The sequence below is a fragment of the Xiphias gladius genome, chromosome 2 (assembly GCF_016859285.1).
Source record: "Xiphias gladius isolate SHS-SW01 ecotype Sanya breed wild chromosome 2, ASM1685928v1, whole genome shotgun sequence".
Taxonomy (NCBI): domain Eukaryota; kingdom Metazoa; phylum Chordata; class Actinopteri; order Istiophoriformes; family Xiphiidae; genus Xiphias; species Xiphias gladius.
The window spans coordinates 2,305,908-2,319,458 of NC_053401.1; the positions used below are offsets into that span (position 1 = coordinate 2,305,908).

The 13,551-nt window shown below is 44.3% G+C and overlaps 1 protein-coding gene across 1 annotated transcript in view; it reads left to right on the forward strand.

Annotated features, from left to right (window-relative positions):
* LOC120797455 (thyrotropin-releasing hormone-degrading ectoenzyme-like) overlaps positions 1–13,551 on the forward strand; it is a 137,973-nt gene that overhangs the window by 82,558 nt on the left and 41,864 nt on the right. Inside the window, exon 6 of the mRNA XM_040141143.1 lies at positions 8,787–8,900. Within this exon, the coding sequence (XP_039997077.1) occupies positions 8,787–8,900 (114 nt within the window). The remainder of the gene's footprint in view (positions 1–8,786; positions 8,901–13,551) is intronic.

The following is a 13,551-nucleotide window of genomic DNA, read 5'->3' on the forward strand; positions in this document are numbered from 1 at the left end:
GTTGATAGTTTGAAAGTGTGAAAGTCAATATAGTTTGACAGCTGTGTATGTGTAAACAGAATTTGTGTCAAATGACAAACAAGACTCATTCCTCGTTGGCTGTCATAGAGCTGCGAGACGCTCCGTCCAAACAGAAAGCGAAAATCAGATTCAGTCCCTCTGCTGAAGAGAGGGATGAATATTTATCATTGAGGGTCAGACGGAGGGAGGAGAGGAAGAGGAGCATGATCAAAGGCACAAATCTGCTCTGTTCTCAGAGGCAGAGAGAGAAAAAGAAAGAGAGGCAGAAAGAGGGAGGTGAAGGAAGGGAGGCATGAAGGTGCTGATGTTGAAACAAGCTGGGAAAGAAGAAACAGTAGAGTTTGTCCATTCTGTCATTTTCACTTGTTTTAATTCAGTGCGTCATTGCATAATTAGTTTGAAATGATATGCGTGACGCAAGCAACATTATTTTAAGATCGCCGGCAACTGTAATGTAATTTCTATAAATAAAAATTAGTCCAATACACTGCCATGTCACTGTAACATGGTTCCACTAATGCTGTTTGTTGTCGCACAAGGAAAATTCTCCCCGAAGGTTCCTTGGAGCAAGACGCCGGCATTGCTGCTGCTACAAATACTGATCTGCATTTAACAAGTTGCCGCTCTACCTGCACTAAGTGGCTTTTGACAATTGGGAGTAAAAGCAAACCGAAAAAGAAAAAAAAGCCCCGATAACTAACAACACACACATGCGCCATCCAGTTTTCATGTCTAGCTATGTCACCTTGAAGTATCACTCACAGCAATGAGCATTATGGGCAGCAGCGAGTGTTTTCCCTGGGTTTTGCTTCTTAGGCTACAGACCCTACCCCCCTCATTGGCAGAGGTTGTTGGAGCTGTATGCAGCCAGGCAGAAAGGGTACAGTATGTAGTCACTGCTCAGGTCTGAAAATAAACTGCAGTCTTCTGTGCATGTCTTGGCAGGAAAAATCTGAGTAATTGATAAATGTAAATGTGCTATATGCATGAAAAGTGCCGTAAATAACCTTCACATACCCAGCAGCCTTCCCCTCTGGCTTTTCCAGCAACGTGTTAACAACACAAAGACCATTTGTTTCCCTTTTTTCTTCAAATTTTTTACCCCTTAATGTAACCTACTTCCCACCCGGGACACATGGACATACACGATGAAACTGGCACACATCTATACCCAACCCACCCTTAAAGAATCCCTGTCCTGATCTAAACATCACTATCCCGTGGATGATTAAACGAACAAAGTCCTGTCCTCAGATAATCCACAGAAAGGCTACATAGGTAAAACTTACAGATCATTTATGCCATTAATCGAGAAAAAAGACAAATGTTCCCAAGGTCCAGGCCCTTTAACTCTAAGGACGTGCCCAACATTTACGTACCTACACTTTTATGCCCACTTGATTATTTAACCCCAGTTCTGTTCTTTTAGCTTTTGTTTGGGTTTCCATTAACTCCTGAGAAAAATATCTGTCTATTTAACTTCTAAATTTTCCTCTTTCTTCGCCAGCTAGTCGCGCACTTTGCTGGCTAGCGTTTGGTGCAAGAAAGGGTCAAAAGTCCAGCAGCACTCGTAGTGTAAAGAACAACCTGTTGCTTGGTGCTGGGCAGGTAGTGTAATTGGGTTTACCAGAGCTTGGGGGTTGATGAGAGTGCTGAGACTCAACCATAAATAAATGTGCCATAGAACCAAAACTCCAAAAGCTCCATGAAGCCGCAGAGTTGGTGAGAAATCTCAGCGGCCTTCTTACTACAATTGACAGATTCCATCTGAATCGTCTTCATTTATAATGATTCAGTTGCTTTTAAAGCCAAAAAAATTGAATGGCCTATGACTACAACCTCCATGCGCCCTTCGCTTTATTGTTGTGCGACCTCTGGCAGCCATTGTCATGATGACGGGTGCAAAGGAGGAAGTCAGGTGATGCGGTTTAAAGGGCAACAAAGTCTCCGTTGGGAGGAGCAGGTTGGGTTGAACGGATGGGTCAACAAAACACAGAACTTTCACCTGGGAGACTGCTGTTTGTTTCGCACATGAAACCGATAGTCAACGTTGTTTCCTCTATCCATGACCGCCCCACAACCTTAACTGCGCGTTTACTATTGTAACCATGACAACAGAGGTCCTCTAACCTTAAGGAAGCACTTATTTTAACCCAAACCACGATATTTTCGTAAACCTAATCTAGTTCACCGTTCCATAACCTGAACTGCGTGTATTATTGTTACCATGAAGACGAAAGTCCCGTACACCTGCCGCTGGTACGCTCCTACAGGCCGTATGGGACAAACGACCTATGTGGTTACCTGGATTGGAGACAATCCAGGGCAGGATCAGTGCTACTCATTTTTTACATTGTAAAAACTGCATCAACATTTATTTTGTGTTGGCAAAAATGAACACCATCCTATTTGGGACTTACACTGTTTAGATTGTGGACAGATAATGAGACAATGGGCCCCTGGGCACAGACATTAATGGAAGAGCCAGAGATTAAAAAGGACACAACATTTCTACAAATGATGTGGCCTGCTTCTCTTCTGTAGTCGTTTGATCGACTTTCCAACAGGAAATATTAACAGTCATTTAAAGCAGAGGGCCTTGCACAGGGACACCCAAACACCGTTTGCCACTGGGCCTGTGCCCATTAGGCTTGCTCAGAAATCCAGCCATGATTTCAGAGTAATACAAAAATTAACAATTTCAAATGTTAAATATAATATGTCTCAATCCTCACGTAACTTTAATATTATTTTGTACCAACTCACTGGGTGGACAGTTTTCACAGGATATCCTCCCTCTTGGATGGAGCAGTGACCCCCATAGAAAAGGGCTTCTGGGCCCCTTTAACTCCCTGCCAGACCATCCATGAGGCCAAGACTCTGTGTGTGTGTGTGTGTGTGTGTGTGTGTGTGTACGTCCATTATTGCGATGGCGGTTTCACAGGTAAAAGCTGCGTTTCCGCCCAGCATTCATCCATCATCTACCAAATCTTAGCCAGAGACCCCCCTGCATCTCTCTGTGACTCTGTTTACTGACTCATCATCGTTCTTCCTGATGTCGGACTTTTCTTTCCTGAATCCTCCGGCTCAGCAGTCCTTCGGTTCAGCTGTGCATCGTTTCCCCCGTCGCCAGCAGTTCGCCAGCCCCACCCACGGCGCGCTCGTGTGGCCGGAGCAACAGTGCAGCCGCAGCAGCCTGAGACAACTTCCCGTGCAGAAACGGCTGACCCGCTGGAGGCGTTTTTTTATGTCTTAATGAGACTGAAACAGGATGAGAGATGACAGAGCAGCTAATGAAGACAAGTGTGTTGTAAAAACTACAGACGTCGTCATTTTTAATTATTAGAGAATAGCACCAACTATAGAGGATTAGTCATCTTCATTGAGTCTGTCACTATGAAGCAAAAAATCTCTCCAGTGTAAAATTAATTATATTCTCTATTTGTCAGGAGGCTTGAACAAATTGTACCAGTATGAAATGAAGGGTTTGATGAAAACTGAAAAAGAGGTAAAATCCTCTCGAAGCAGGAGAACAAAAATGAAAATGTAAACTGTCCTGTTTAATGAAAGAGCAGCTCAGCAGCAGTTTGTCTGATACAGAAGAAAAAAATCCAGAACGCTGGAAACTGGTTTTAGTGCAGAGTGGAGACCGGTGCTTTGATCAGAACGCTCAATAATTAAAGAGAAAGGCTTTTTAACGGAAAGATCCCTCCGAATGCCCTGTTGGTGAGCAATGTTTTCGGTGGTTTTTAGCTCCTTTTTCTTCTTCCTGGGAGCACCATGCCGACGACACAAGAACCGTTGGATCCTTTTTAACCATGTTCACTGGCTTTAATCCACCCCAGTGGCGCGTACGGGAGCGTATGACTATCCGTGCACAGCTGGCCCTGGGTCAGAGCTGCGCGTGGCGATCGAGAAGCATAGAGTGTCCCATGCAGCCGCCTTGCTGTAGTTCTACTGCGGTTGGAGGCAACGGAGAAATGTTGTCGGACATTTAGTTGCAACGTGCGGCCACTCCGCCCTCTGATTTCAGTCAGCGGACGAGAAATGCGTTTTCATGCTTGATCCATATTCCTCGACACGCAAACGGGGGAATTTTACGCCGAAAAGGCTGCGCCCTCGTGTATCACAGACGGCCGAGGCCTCGCGTTGGCCTTGGTTGAACTGCTGCGTGCGTGTTTGCAAAGACAGAGGAATGGATTTTTTCTCCCGTCATTCACATTGGAAGTGCGTTAGGCAGGGATCATTTAATGGCCAGGATGAACATCACATGGGCACCTGACTGCTGTCTCGAGACAGACTTGTTGGGCCTGCCCTTTAAAATTTGGTTGGGCTCAGGGAAACACTGTGGCCCTTCTTTGGAGGACAGCCTTGGACAGCGGCAGACTTGACTTGACCCCCTGGCTCACAGGCTTCACTTCATTTGTTCAAGCGCTTGCATGATGTTTAATTTTACAAGTTTGCCACTTGCTTTCATTCCTAAAAAATATTTGGCCACACAACCGGAGCGTGAGCTGCTACTTCTGCGTCAGATGTAACTGGAGGAAATCACTACAGCAGATAAAGTCATCCAGTTATATCACTTTATTTAACAGCATTTCAAAAAGGGGGACTTCAGTATTTAGCTAAAGCAGTTGCATTGTAGTGTTTCTGAGAACTGGAAAAAGGCTTCTTTGTTTTGGTACATTTTGTTACAGAAATACACGCGAAGACTCCAGAGTTCCTGCCGGTTTTGATTAGAAGTACCAGGGTCGCGGTTTCACCCTATTGACCTTAATAAGGGTCGTTTTCTATGTTAAGCAGCTCCATTGTAGTTTTCTTTGGTGCAGCGAAAGAAACTATCTTGAGACACCGACAAGAAACAAGAAGAAAAGTCAATTGTCAGCTTACTTGCAGGTGTTCAGTTTGTAGAAGTTGCCGCTCCAAAAGGAAGAGAGGGAAATGTTCACTGCTGTGGTAAAAGAGCAGCTTCTGAAAACCTCAGCATTTATTTAGCAAATTTGTTAGGTGAACTGCCGACCCCACGCACCTCATCTTGCCGGTACAACTTCACCTGGCGGAGTTTTGCTTTCCATAAGCCGCCCCCTCGGTCTCCGGCGCGACTGCAGCTCCGCCTCGGGGAGTTGAGCCGGCGCCCGCTACGCCAGCCAGCCAGCGGCCGCAGCTGAGCGGTCTGCCAGCTCCCACAGGGTGGTCGGTCTGAATCCCTGCCCAGGCGCAGGCTCGGCCCTGCCAGAGAGACAGCAGCAGAAGTCGGTATGCGTGTCTGAGCACATTCTTCCGCTTCACTGCGTCTGCAGGCTTTAGGAGCTGTGGTCTGCGTGTGTCCATGCAGGCGGAGGAGGGTGAAACCGAATAGGTTCGTCGGGCGGTCTTCGACGGTAGAAGTACACCAAAATAATTGAAATGAAGTAGGTTTTTTTTAAATAATTCTGGCTCTTTCAGCCTCTGCTGAGAATTAAAGTTAGGCAGAGCGAGAAGCAGCGAACAAACAGGAGAGCGAAGGGAAATGTCAGTCACGGACGACACCTGTTCATCCCAGGCAGAGCCGGTGAGAGGTCCTGAGTCGCACTCGCGTCATCTCAGGGGGCCGGATGGTGAAGAACGGGTGGTCTTAGGTCACTGGAAACACTTGAAGTGGATGTATGGTTGCAGAGTTAATCGTGGAAAGGCCAAAAACACTGTGCATTGAGAACATAGCTCTATATCATTTGAATTTACAGTTAATTATCATGCATGATGAAGTGTAGCTGGTAGGAGGCTTCATACGTGGGGTTTTTTTTAGTGAAATGAGCTTTTGAGAAACACCTTAGAGTTTCTCTTTTATTCATTTATTTTGGCCCTTTCCTTTCCCACGTTTGGCCTCAAACTTGCTCCCCGTGTTGTCCACATTATACCTTCCAGTGGCTCAACAAGAACCACTCAGCACCGCTGGTAGCGTTGCCGCCTGGCCCCTGGAGACACGGGGCCTCCTGCTGTGGGCATATGTCCTGACCTGCAGGAGGCAATATGGTCTTGTTTGTGTCATTTTATTTGTATGCTGACTGTGGCGTATAATTCTTACTATGTCACTATGCCCACTCTTTGTTATCACTAAATAAGAAAAATGCTTGAATGTTCACATAAATACTGTTTATAAAATTGGAAACTGTTAGTTCTGTCGTAAAACCTGACATGAACATGAACCAGGCCTGAGACATGAAAACACTTCTAGGGGGGAACCATGATGTTTTGTTTTTTTTAAATGTATAAATGTTTGGTTCTCAAATTGATCGAATCTCTGACAACAACAAAAAAACAAACACTTGAATCTGTCCAGAGATGAAATTAAAGTTTGGCCACGGTGACAGTTGCATCGGTCACGTAGCACAGAGTGGTTCCCCGTGTTTACAGTTTTAGCTTTTTCTAGTTCTACAATTTAAGCGCTACCACTGCATCTCCTCCACCTGCTGGTGTTTGATCACCGGCCTCAATCTGCCACCTACGCTCCTTGAAGTGTGTTTCTTCGCCCTCGCTGCCACATTGAGACGGCAGCCACCGATTTCCACCGAGGTGGATTCTGACTCGTCCTCCTTCACTTTAAAGGCGAGTCAACCCCCGGTCGCCCGCTTCTGATGAGGCGCTGTGGTGGCGCCCGCTTTTGCCCGCGACGACTGTACGTTTTCACACCTGCACTCAGAGCCCGTCCACTTGTGATCGGATCACCCGAGACGCATGTTCATGCCAGGGTCAGAAAGGGGGGGCCTATCTGTCCCAGAGCTACCGAGACCAGTTCTGTTGCAGGGCTGAGTTGTATCCTTTACAGCGGCAGATTTGAGAGTTTGGGCTACATAATTACACTTGACTTGTTCCAAGTGGAGGGTAAATGATCCTAATATGACTTTAAGACTACACACACTCATACTTACACACACACACACACACACGCTCTGGATTTTGCCATGCTGACTTTGATCAGCCGAACGTCAGTTTACTGTGGAAGCACTGCACGCTGCCAGATATGTACACTCTCTCACACACACACACACACACCGTGCAGAGGTATGAAAACTGCAGCGTGTGCCTCTCCTGCAGACGGAGGCTTTGATGAGGGTTTGGAGTGAATTAAGCGGTGAACTTTTTCTTTTTTCTTTTTTTTTTGTCAAAGATCGTCAGCCATCCACTCCACAGCTGAAAGTTTAAACGGAGAACAGTCGGACTCAAAGCTGGCAGGGACACACGTTTGTTCCCCAACGCTACACCGTTTTCAATCAAACTCTGTTGCCAGGAAACAGCCTGGGTCCAAACGTATTACTCTTGTGGCCAAACGATTCAGTATCAGCAAAGTTCAGTCCGCAGTCCCATTTTTTACGAGCTCCGCCTTTATTAGACCCGATTGTTGGTTTACCCCGACGAGGCTCCGAGGCACCCTGAGAAAAGACTCACCACCCAATCAGGTGGTAGCACGCCCCGTAAACAAGAGCCAAACCCGCTGCACTTGTGAGCAGCGCTGCCGGCTGCCCCCGGGTATTGCTGATGAATAAGACCTGCGTCGTCATGCCGGCTCAAGGCATACGCTCTGCTGGCTGCCGCCGGTTTGGCACCGTCAGGCGGAGAACGAGTCGGTCCTTCAGGAGGAGCAGGAGCAGCAAGTCCCCTCCCTGCCTGCTCGGAGTTGGAGTCGGGCTGGATTTACTTCTCTGTGCTTCGGCATTTTGAGTTTTTTGTCATGCCAGCGCCGTGGCTCTGCAGAGGGCAGTGTTGGTCTGTCGGTCCGCCTCTGGGGTCCAGACTAAAATAGCTCAACAACTATTGAATGGATTGCACTGAAAATTTGTACAGACATTCATGGGTCCCAGGGGATGAATCCTAATGACGCAGGCGATCCCGACTTTTCACCTGTTGCCACCATCAGGTTGATATTGGTGGTTTTGAGTGAAATGTCTCGACAAATATTGGATAGATCCACATCCAGCACCATCATTAGGTTCAATTTTTTTAGTTCTTCGAATTGTAAAGAGAGTCTCAAGATAACCATAAACCATGCCGTAGTCACTACAAGTGCTTATTGTACCGCAAGATATGGTCTTTGGCGGGAAACAAATTTGTTATTTTTGTGTGACCATTCCACCAATAGGTCACGTTCGTGACTTGCCGGATATCCGCTCGCAGTTACATTCGCAGTTCCTTCAAAAAGAAGGTTGCAGTCGCACATTGACTGTATATAAACCGAATTTCTAGGAGCCATGTTCGGACATACGCATCAGCCTCAGCTGTACTTTGTGTTTAGTGCTAATTAGCTAAACTAAGACGGTGGAACGTGGTCAAAAATTTCTAAACATCTGCGGCGTTTGGTGGACACTTGACGAATAATCATCATTTAGCACCGGGTGTAGATTTGCACAAAGGTATTTTTGACATCTACGAAATACAACACATTGCCCTGTGGGAATGTTACCAGAAGGTAGCGTACACTCGCAGGATTATATGTTTCTTAAAGCCACTTTGCGAAGTTTGGAGAGCACTATACAAACTTGCTTTCGGACATAGGCTAGGTCTTGTTCCTCTCAGTAATGTTTGACTACGAGAAAACCCTCCTCGGCGTGGAACTCTGAAAGGTTCGGAAACTCGACCCGTCTCAGGGTGTGAACCAGTTTGCTTTTATTTGGACATCGCTGAATCCACCAGAATTTGTCTACCGGAGTTTATAAATGTTTTCAGATGAAATGATTCTATCTGACAGAAAACCAAAGGAAAATAATGTCTTCTCTGTGTCTGTCTTGCAGTGGTTTGGTGATCTGGTGACTCCGGTCTGGTGGGAGGACGTCTGGTTAAAAGAAGGTTTCGCTCATTTCTTTGAGTACGTCGGCACTGACTTCCTCTTCCCAAAGTGGAACATGGTGAGTGAAAATTCTAAGTCTTAATTCGTTTCAAACCGGGTCCACAAGTGCTCATCCCAACCGCTGGTCTTCCTAGCTGGCTTTCGGCTACGTGCTTACACTTTAAGTTAGAGACTTCAGTCAAACAGACAATTTTGAAAATCTCCAGGAGATGATTTTTGTTAGTTTTATGCTCTATAAAATATTTAATCTTTTATATCCTTTTTAATGACTGAAGAAAATGGGACACAGGCCCCAAACCATGAATTTTTGATACTTTTTTAAAAAAACTTTCTGAACAGTATGTAAGACAAAATAATCCAGGATTAAAGGTCCACTGATGATCTTTTCAGAGCTTCAAACCACAGGTGTCTTTTAAAGCGAATGGAGCTGAGGAATTTAGCCAATCACTTATCATATCTGTGTGTGTGATGTGATGTGTGGTGAGTGCAGAATTCCTCAGTATTTGATAATAGGAGTCTGATCTTTTATCCGAGAGAAGCAGGAAATTAAGCTTTTTGTTCAGCCGGTTCAAGTGCATCCGGATATCCCACTCATGAAATTTGTTTTTTCTGCCCTGTGACGGTTTCAAGTGAGTCGAGATTTTTAGCTCAAAGCTCCAGTTAGTCACATATGACTTCGACTTTTTTTTTTATTTTAACGTTAGAAAACAAAGACCTGATGTAAAAAGAAAAAAAGATTTGTTTTAAGAAATAAAACAAACAAACTGCGATATTAAATCGAACTTTAAACCAGTCACAATAAAACTGAAACTGTCTGCATTGTTAGATGCCACTACAGGGGATTGGAAACATATGCTGTCCTTTAATAATTTAGTTGAAGTGACACTTTTAAAACTTAGCACAAATAGACTGTAGTTAAAGCAGTAAAAACAGTTTAAGGTTTGAATCGACACGAAACTCTCTCGGTTGAATCATCGGTGCAAAATGAAAAACTTTGTTAGAAAATATCTGGTTCTTTGATAGGAAGTTAAAGGTACAAGCCTGTGGACATAAAGACTTAACTGATCGGCTGGCTGTTATTTTACATATCTTTATATCGTCAACGAATCCCACGAAAAGACCTAAACCAACAGTGCGTCCGTCCGTCTGCGACTACTGTCTGACTTCCCTGCCCTGGCCGTCAAGCCCACTGGTTCCCGCTGAAGACACACATCTCGTGTGTGTTCACGGCCGCGAAGGAACATGCCACGCATCAGTCTGAGTTTTTGGAGCCGAGGAGTGGGACACGTCAGGCTTTGGATGCACACACAAAACTTGGTAGCAGGATACGTTCATTGTTTTTACATCAGTAAAAGTACGGAGCATCATCAGTCATCGTGAGACAAAGCGAAGGACTGAATGATCCTTTATTGTTTGAGTGAATTCTTCTGTCTCTTGGGATAAATAAATAATCCAAAAACCACTTGGATTGTTTGAAAAATGTCACAAAGCTTAAAGCGTGAAACAGGACTTTTTTTTTTTTTTTTGCTCATGAGAAGCTGACATTGTGGAGATGCAAGGTTTTCACAAGACAGTGACGAAAGAGAAAAATTACACTGGAGGAAAATAACTTCCAGGACCAGCAGCTCTCAGCCGGATGGGAATGTTCGAAACACATACTCCCAACCACAGATCGTTCCGCTGCTGGGTTTCATCCAGCTCTTTGTTGTGTAAAACTTTACATAACTTATTGCAGCGTTTGGGTGTTCGGTGTGTATGTAAGAAGACAGTTAAAACTGGCTTTTGAGGAGGAGTAAGTCCTGACTGTGAGGTCTCCTCCTGAACTCTTCCACCTCCGTCCCCTCGCACGGATCGATATCTGTTTCCTCCTTTTCTAAAAGTGTGTTTTCTTGCAGTTCAGCAGTTAATATTCCGCCCAAATGCGCAGCAGGTAAAATCCCGTTCTGTCTTATTCCACTCCGGTTGGTAAACAAGTTGATGCAGCGAGGGTGAGTCGGTTCGAAACAGAATAAAATTAGGAGCGAATCCTTCCTCAGATTCGCTCAAAAACTCCCAGAACCTCCGCTCCCTTCCGATTCCCCCTGAAACTCATCGAAAATTCCCCTGAGAAACAGTGAACACCGCAGAACTTTAAATTACAGCTCACACTCGCTTCCTGCTCTGTTTCTGCCAATGTACATTGTGATTTACTTCCAATAGAGAATGTGTTTACACCCAAAACACCTTATCTTCGGCACGCACGCACGGCCTGTTATACTGAGCGACATGACATTTTTAAATCCCTGTTACTGCGGTTCTGCACGGCTGGACGCTTTAATAGAAACAAAGTGTTTCTCCAATAACAAGCACAACGATGATAAAGCGGTCTGTTCCTGATAAAGCAGTTTATTTATGATACAGGTTTTTATTTAAAAAGCAGTTTCCATCAGCAGTGAGTCAGAGCGCTGCAGGGGGAAGAACTAAACACAGCGGGGGAAAAAAATGAAACGAATAAAAATAATAGGAGGAAGGACATAGCCCGTCGACTGGTTCCCTATTACACCCAACCACTTAGCCAACAGGTGTTATGTTATATTATTCTTTAACTGAGCCGATCTGGGATTACGGTGCTTTATAGTCATCTCGGAGCTAATGTGTGCGTTAAAATAACTGCCCATTCAGGGCTTTAAAACTCAGATTTAAGAGACCCAGCACAATGGCATCAATTTAAAGCAGACATCAAGGAACATCTGCAATGTTTTGGAGCCACGGAGCCGCACGCAGCACACACATTGTAGGCAGACTACAGTGTTAAATTGTGAAAAAAGGTTCATTAATTAAAGCTAAAAGGAACCTTTGGCAAACACGGCACTTTGCTTGGATCTTGTTGTGTCTGACTGTGGTCCAGCATGATCAAAATCCTTCCTTTAGTCTTAATTAATAATTAATAACAAGAGCTTAAAAGTTAATGTAACCTCTCTCGGGTTCTACCCGACTAATTTATGTCTTTAGCAGAATTACACCACTTGGTTTCTAAACGTGTAATAATAGCCGGCTTCTCTCGTATTTTCAGTGAGAGGCCAAAGTTAGTGTCTGTTTCTCTTCCTTCATCCTACTTTCTACTACTTTACGCTACTTTCAAAACAACAGCAGATTATGAAAATGGGACTTTTCCTACAGCCGCAGTCAAACATTTCAATTAGCTGCATTTTCATTTTCATTTTAATGACCAAATACCAGTTCCATTTGTTTTTCTTCAGACGCCATTAGTGAGACGGCGACCTCACTTGTGAACTCACGTCTACCGTACGCAAAGAATTCCCCAGCAACACTGTCCAGCAGGCCCTGCAGGATTGGCTATATCTGGAAACTGGCAGGATTCACGTTTTACTGGAAGTGGTTTCAAATAGTATTTTACGCAAGAGAACGCTTCAAGGATGAAGACTAACCGGTTGGGTTGGGAAATATACCTTATGTGGGGTTAAGCGGCAAACGTCCTTTGGAGAGCAGCGTCTGGCGGCGTCCCGGAGCTTTTTGCTGGGACCTTCTTGAGCAGAAAGAACCCAGGTCAGAGGTCAATGCCTACCAGCACATAACTGGTGTGAAACAAATGGGCTTCCAATTGAAGATATGAAACAGCAGAGGACAAGCGATATTCATCTTCTCCTCTCCTCCCTTCCTTTCTTAGAAATACACACTTACCCAACGAGAACAGAGACTGTTGTATCCACCCTCCGCTTTTCCGGATGTGTTCGGAGTCTGCTGAGCTCGTGGTTGGTTGCGCCTGAGGTTTAACTGGTAATAGATAAAATCATGTATCCTGGTATATGTCATTTTATTACGTGACAAAGTCCGATACACATTATGACACATTAAATATTCTGAGGGCAGTTTATGGAAAAAACAACCATCCGGTAAATTTAACATCACAAATCAACAGCACACTGATGCAAAAAATCCTGCCAGTCTAATATTATCATTAAAGTATTAGTCTGATGATATTTTGTATTTTTCTTATACTCACAAAATTTCCATGAATCGACAACATTAATTGCATCCTGCTGGCGCGTATTTCCTGTGTCCCCAAACCTTAAAAAATGTTCCTCCTCCGAGACACAGAGCTCCATTATTATCCACAAACTATTAGAAACACATCAGTGAGCCAAACTGTTGCTCTGGGTGACGGGTTGCTTCATCACCATGAACACACACACACACACACACACACACACACACACACACCGTCCTGCTGCCCCAAATACTCACTAGAGCACCAAATGTGGATTAATCCACTGCTCAAAATAGTCCCCAACAAACGCACGGTTTCCTCCCGTTTGTTTGATTAAACGTTAGGGTACGGTGAGCAGCCGTTTGAGGAAAATTACTGAGACTTTTCCAAAAAAAAACTCAAGTATATTTTTTGTGAGGTGAGTTTTTACAGATGTCAATCATGGGGAGGTCAAAAAGAATTGAAAGGTGGGATGTTATGACAAGAACTAAAATATCGAACTGTCACTGCCACAACGGTGTAATACAAGCAAAGATATTATGAGAATAAATACTTTGGGATAATCAGTATGACATCAACAACAATAATAATAATTATTATTATTGCTGTTGTTGTTGTTAAGTGTATTTTTATAGAACATATCAAAATCAGCTGAAAATGTTTTATCAAATAGTAAGAACAAAGGACAAAATAAAATAACACATACACAATAATATATATT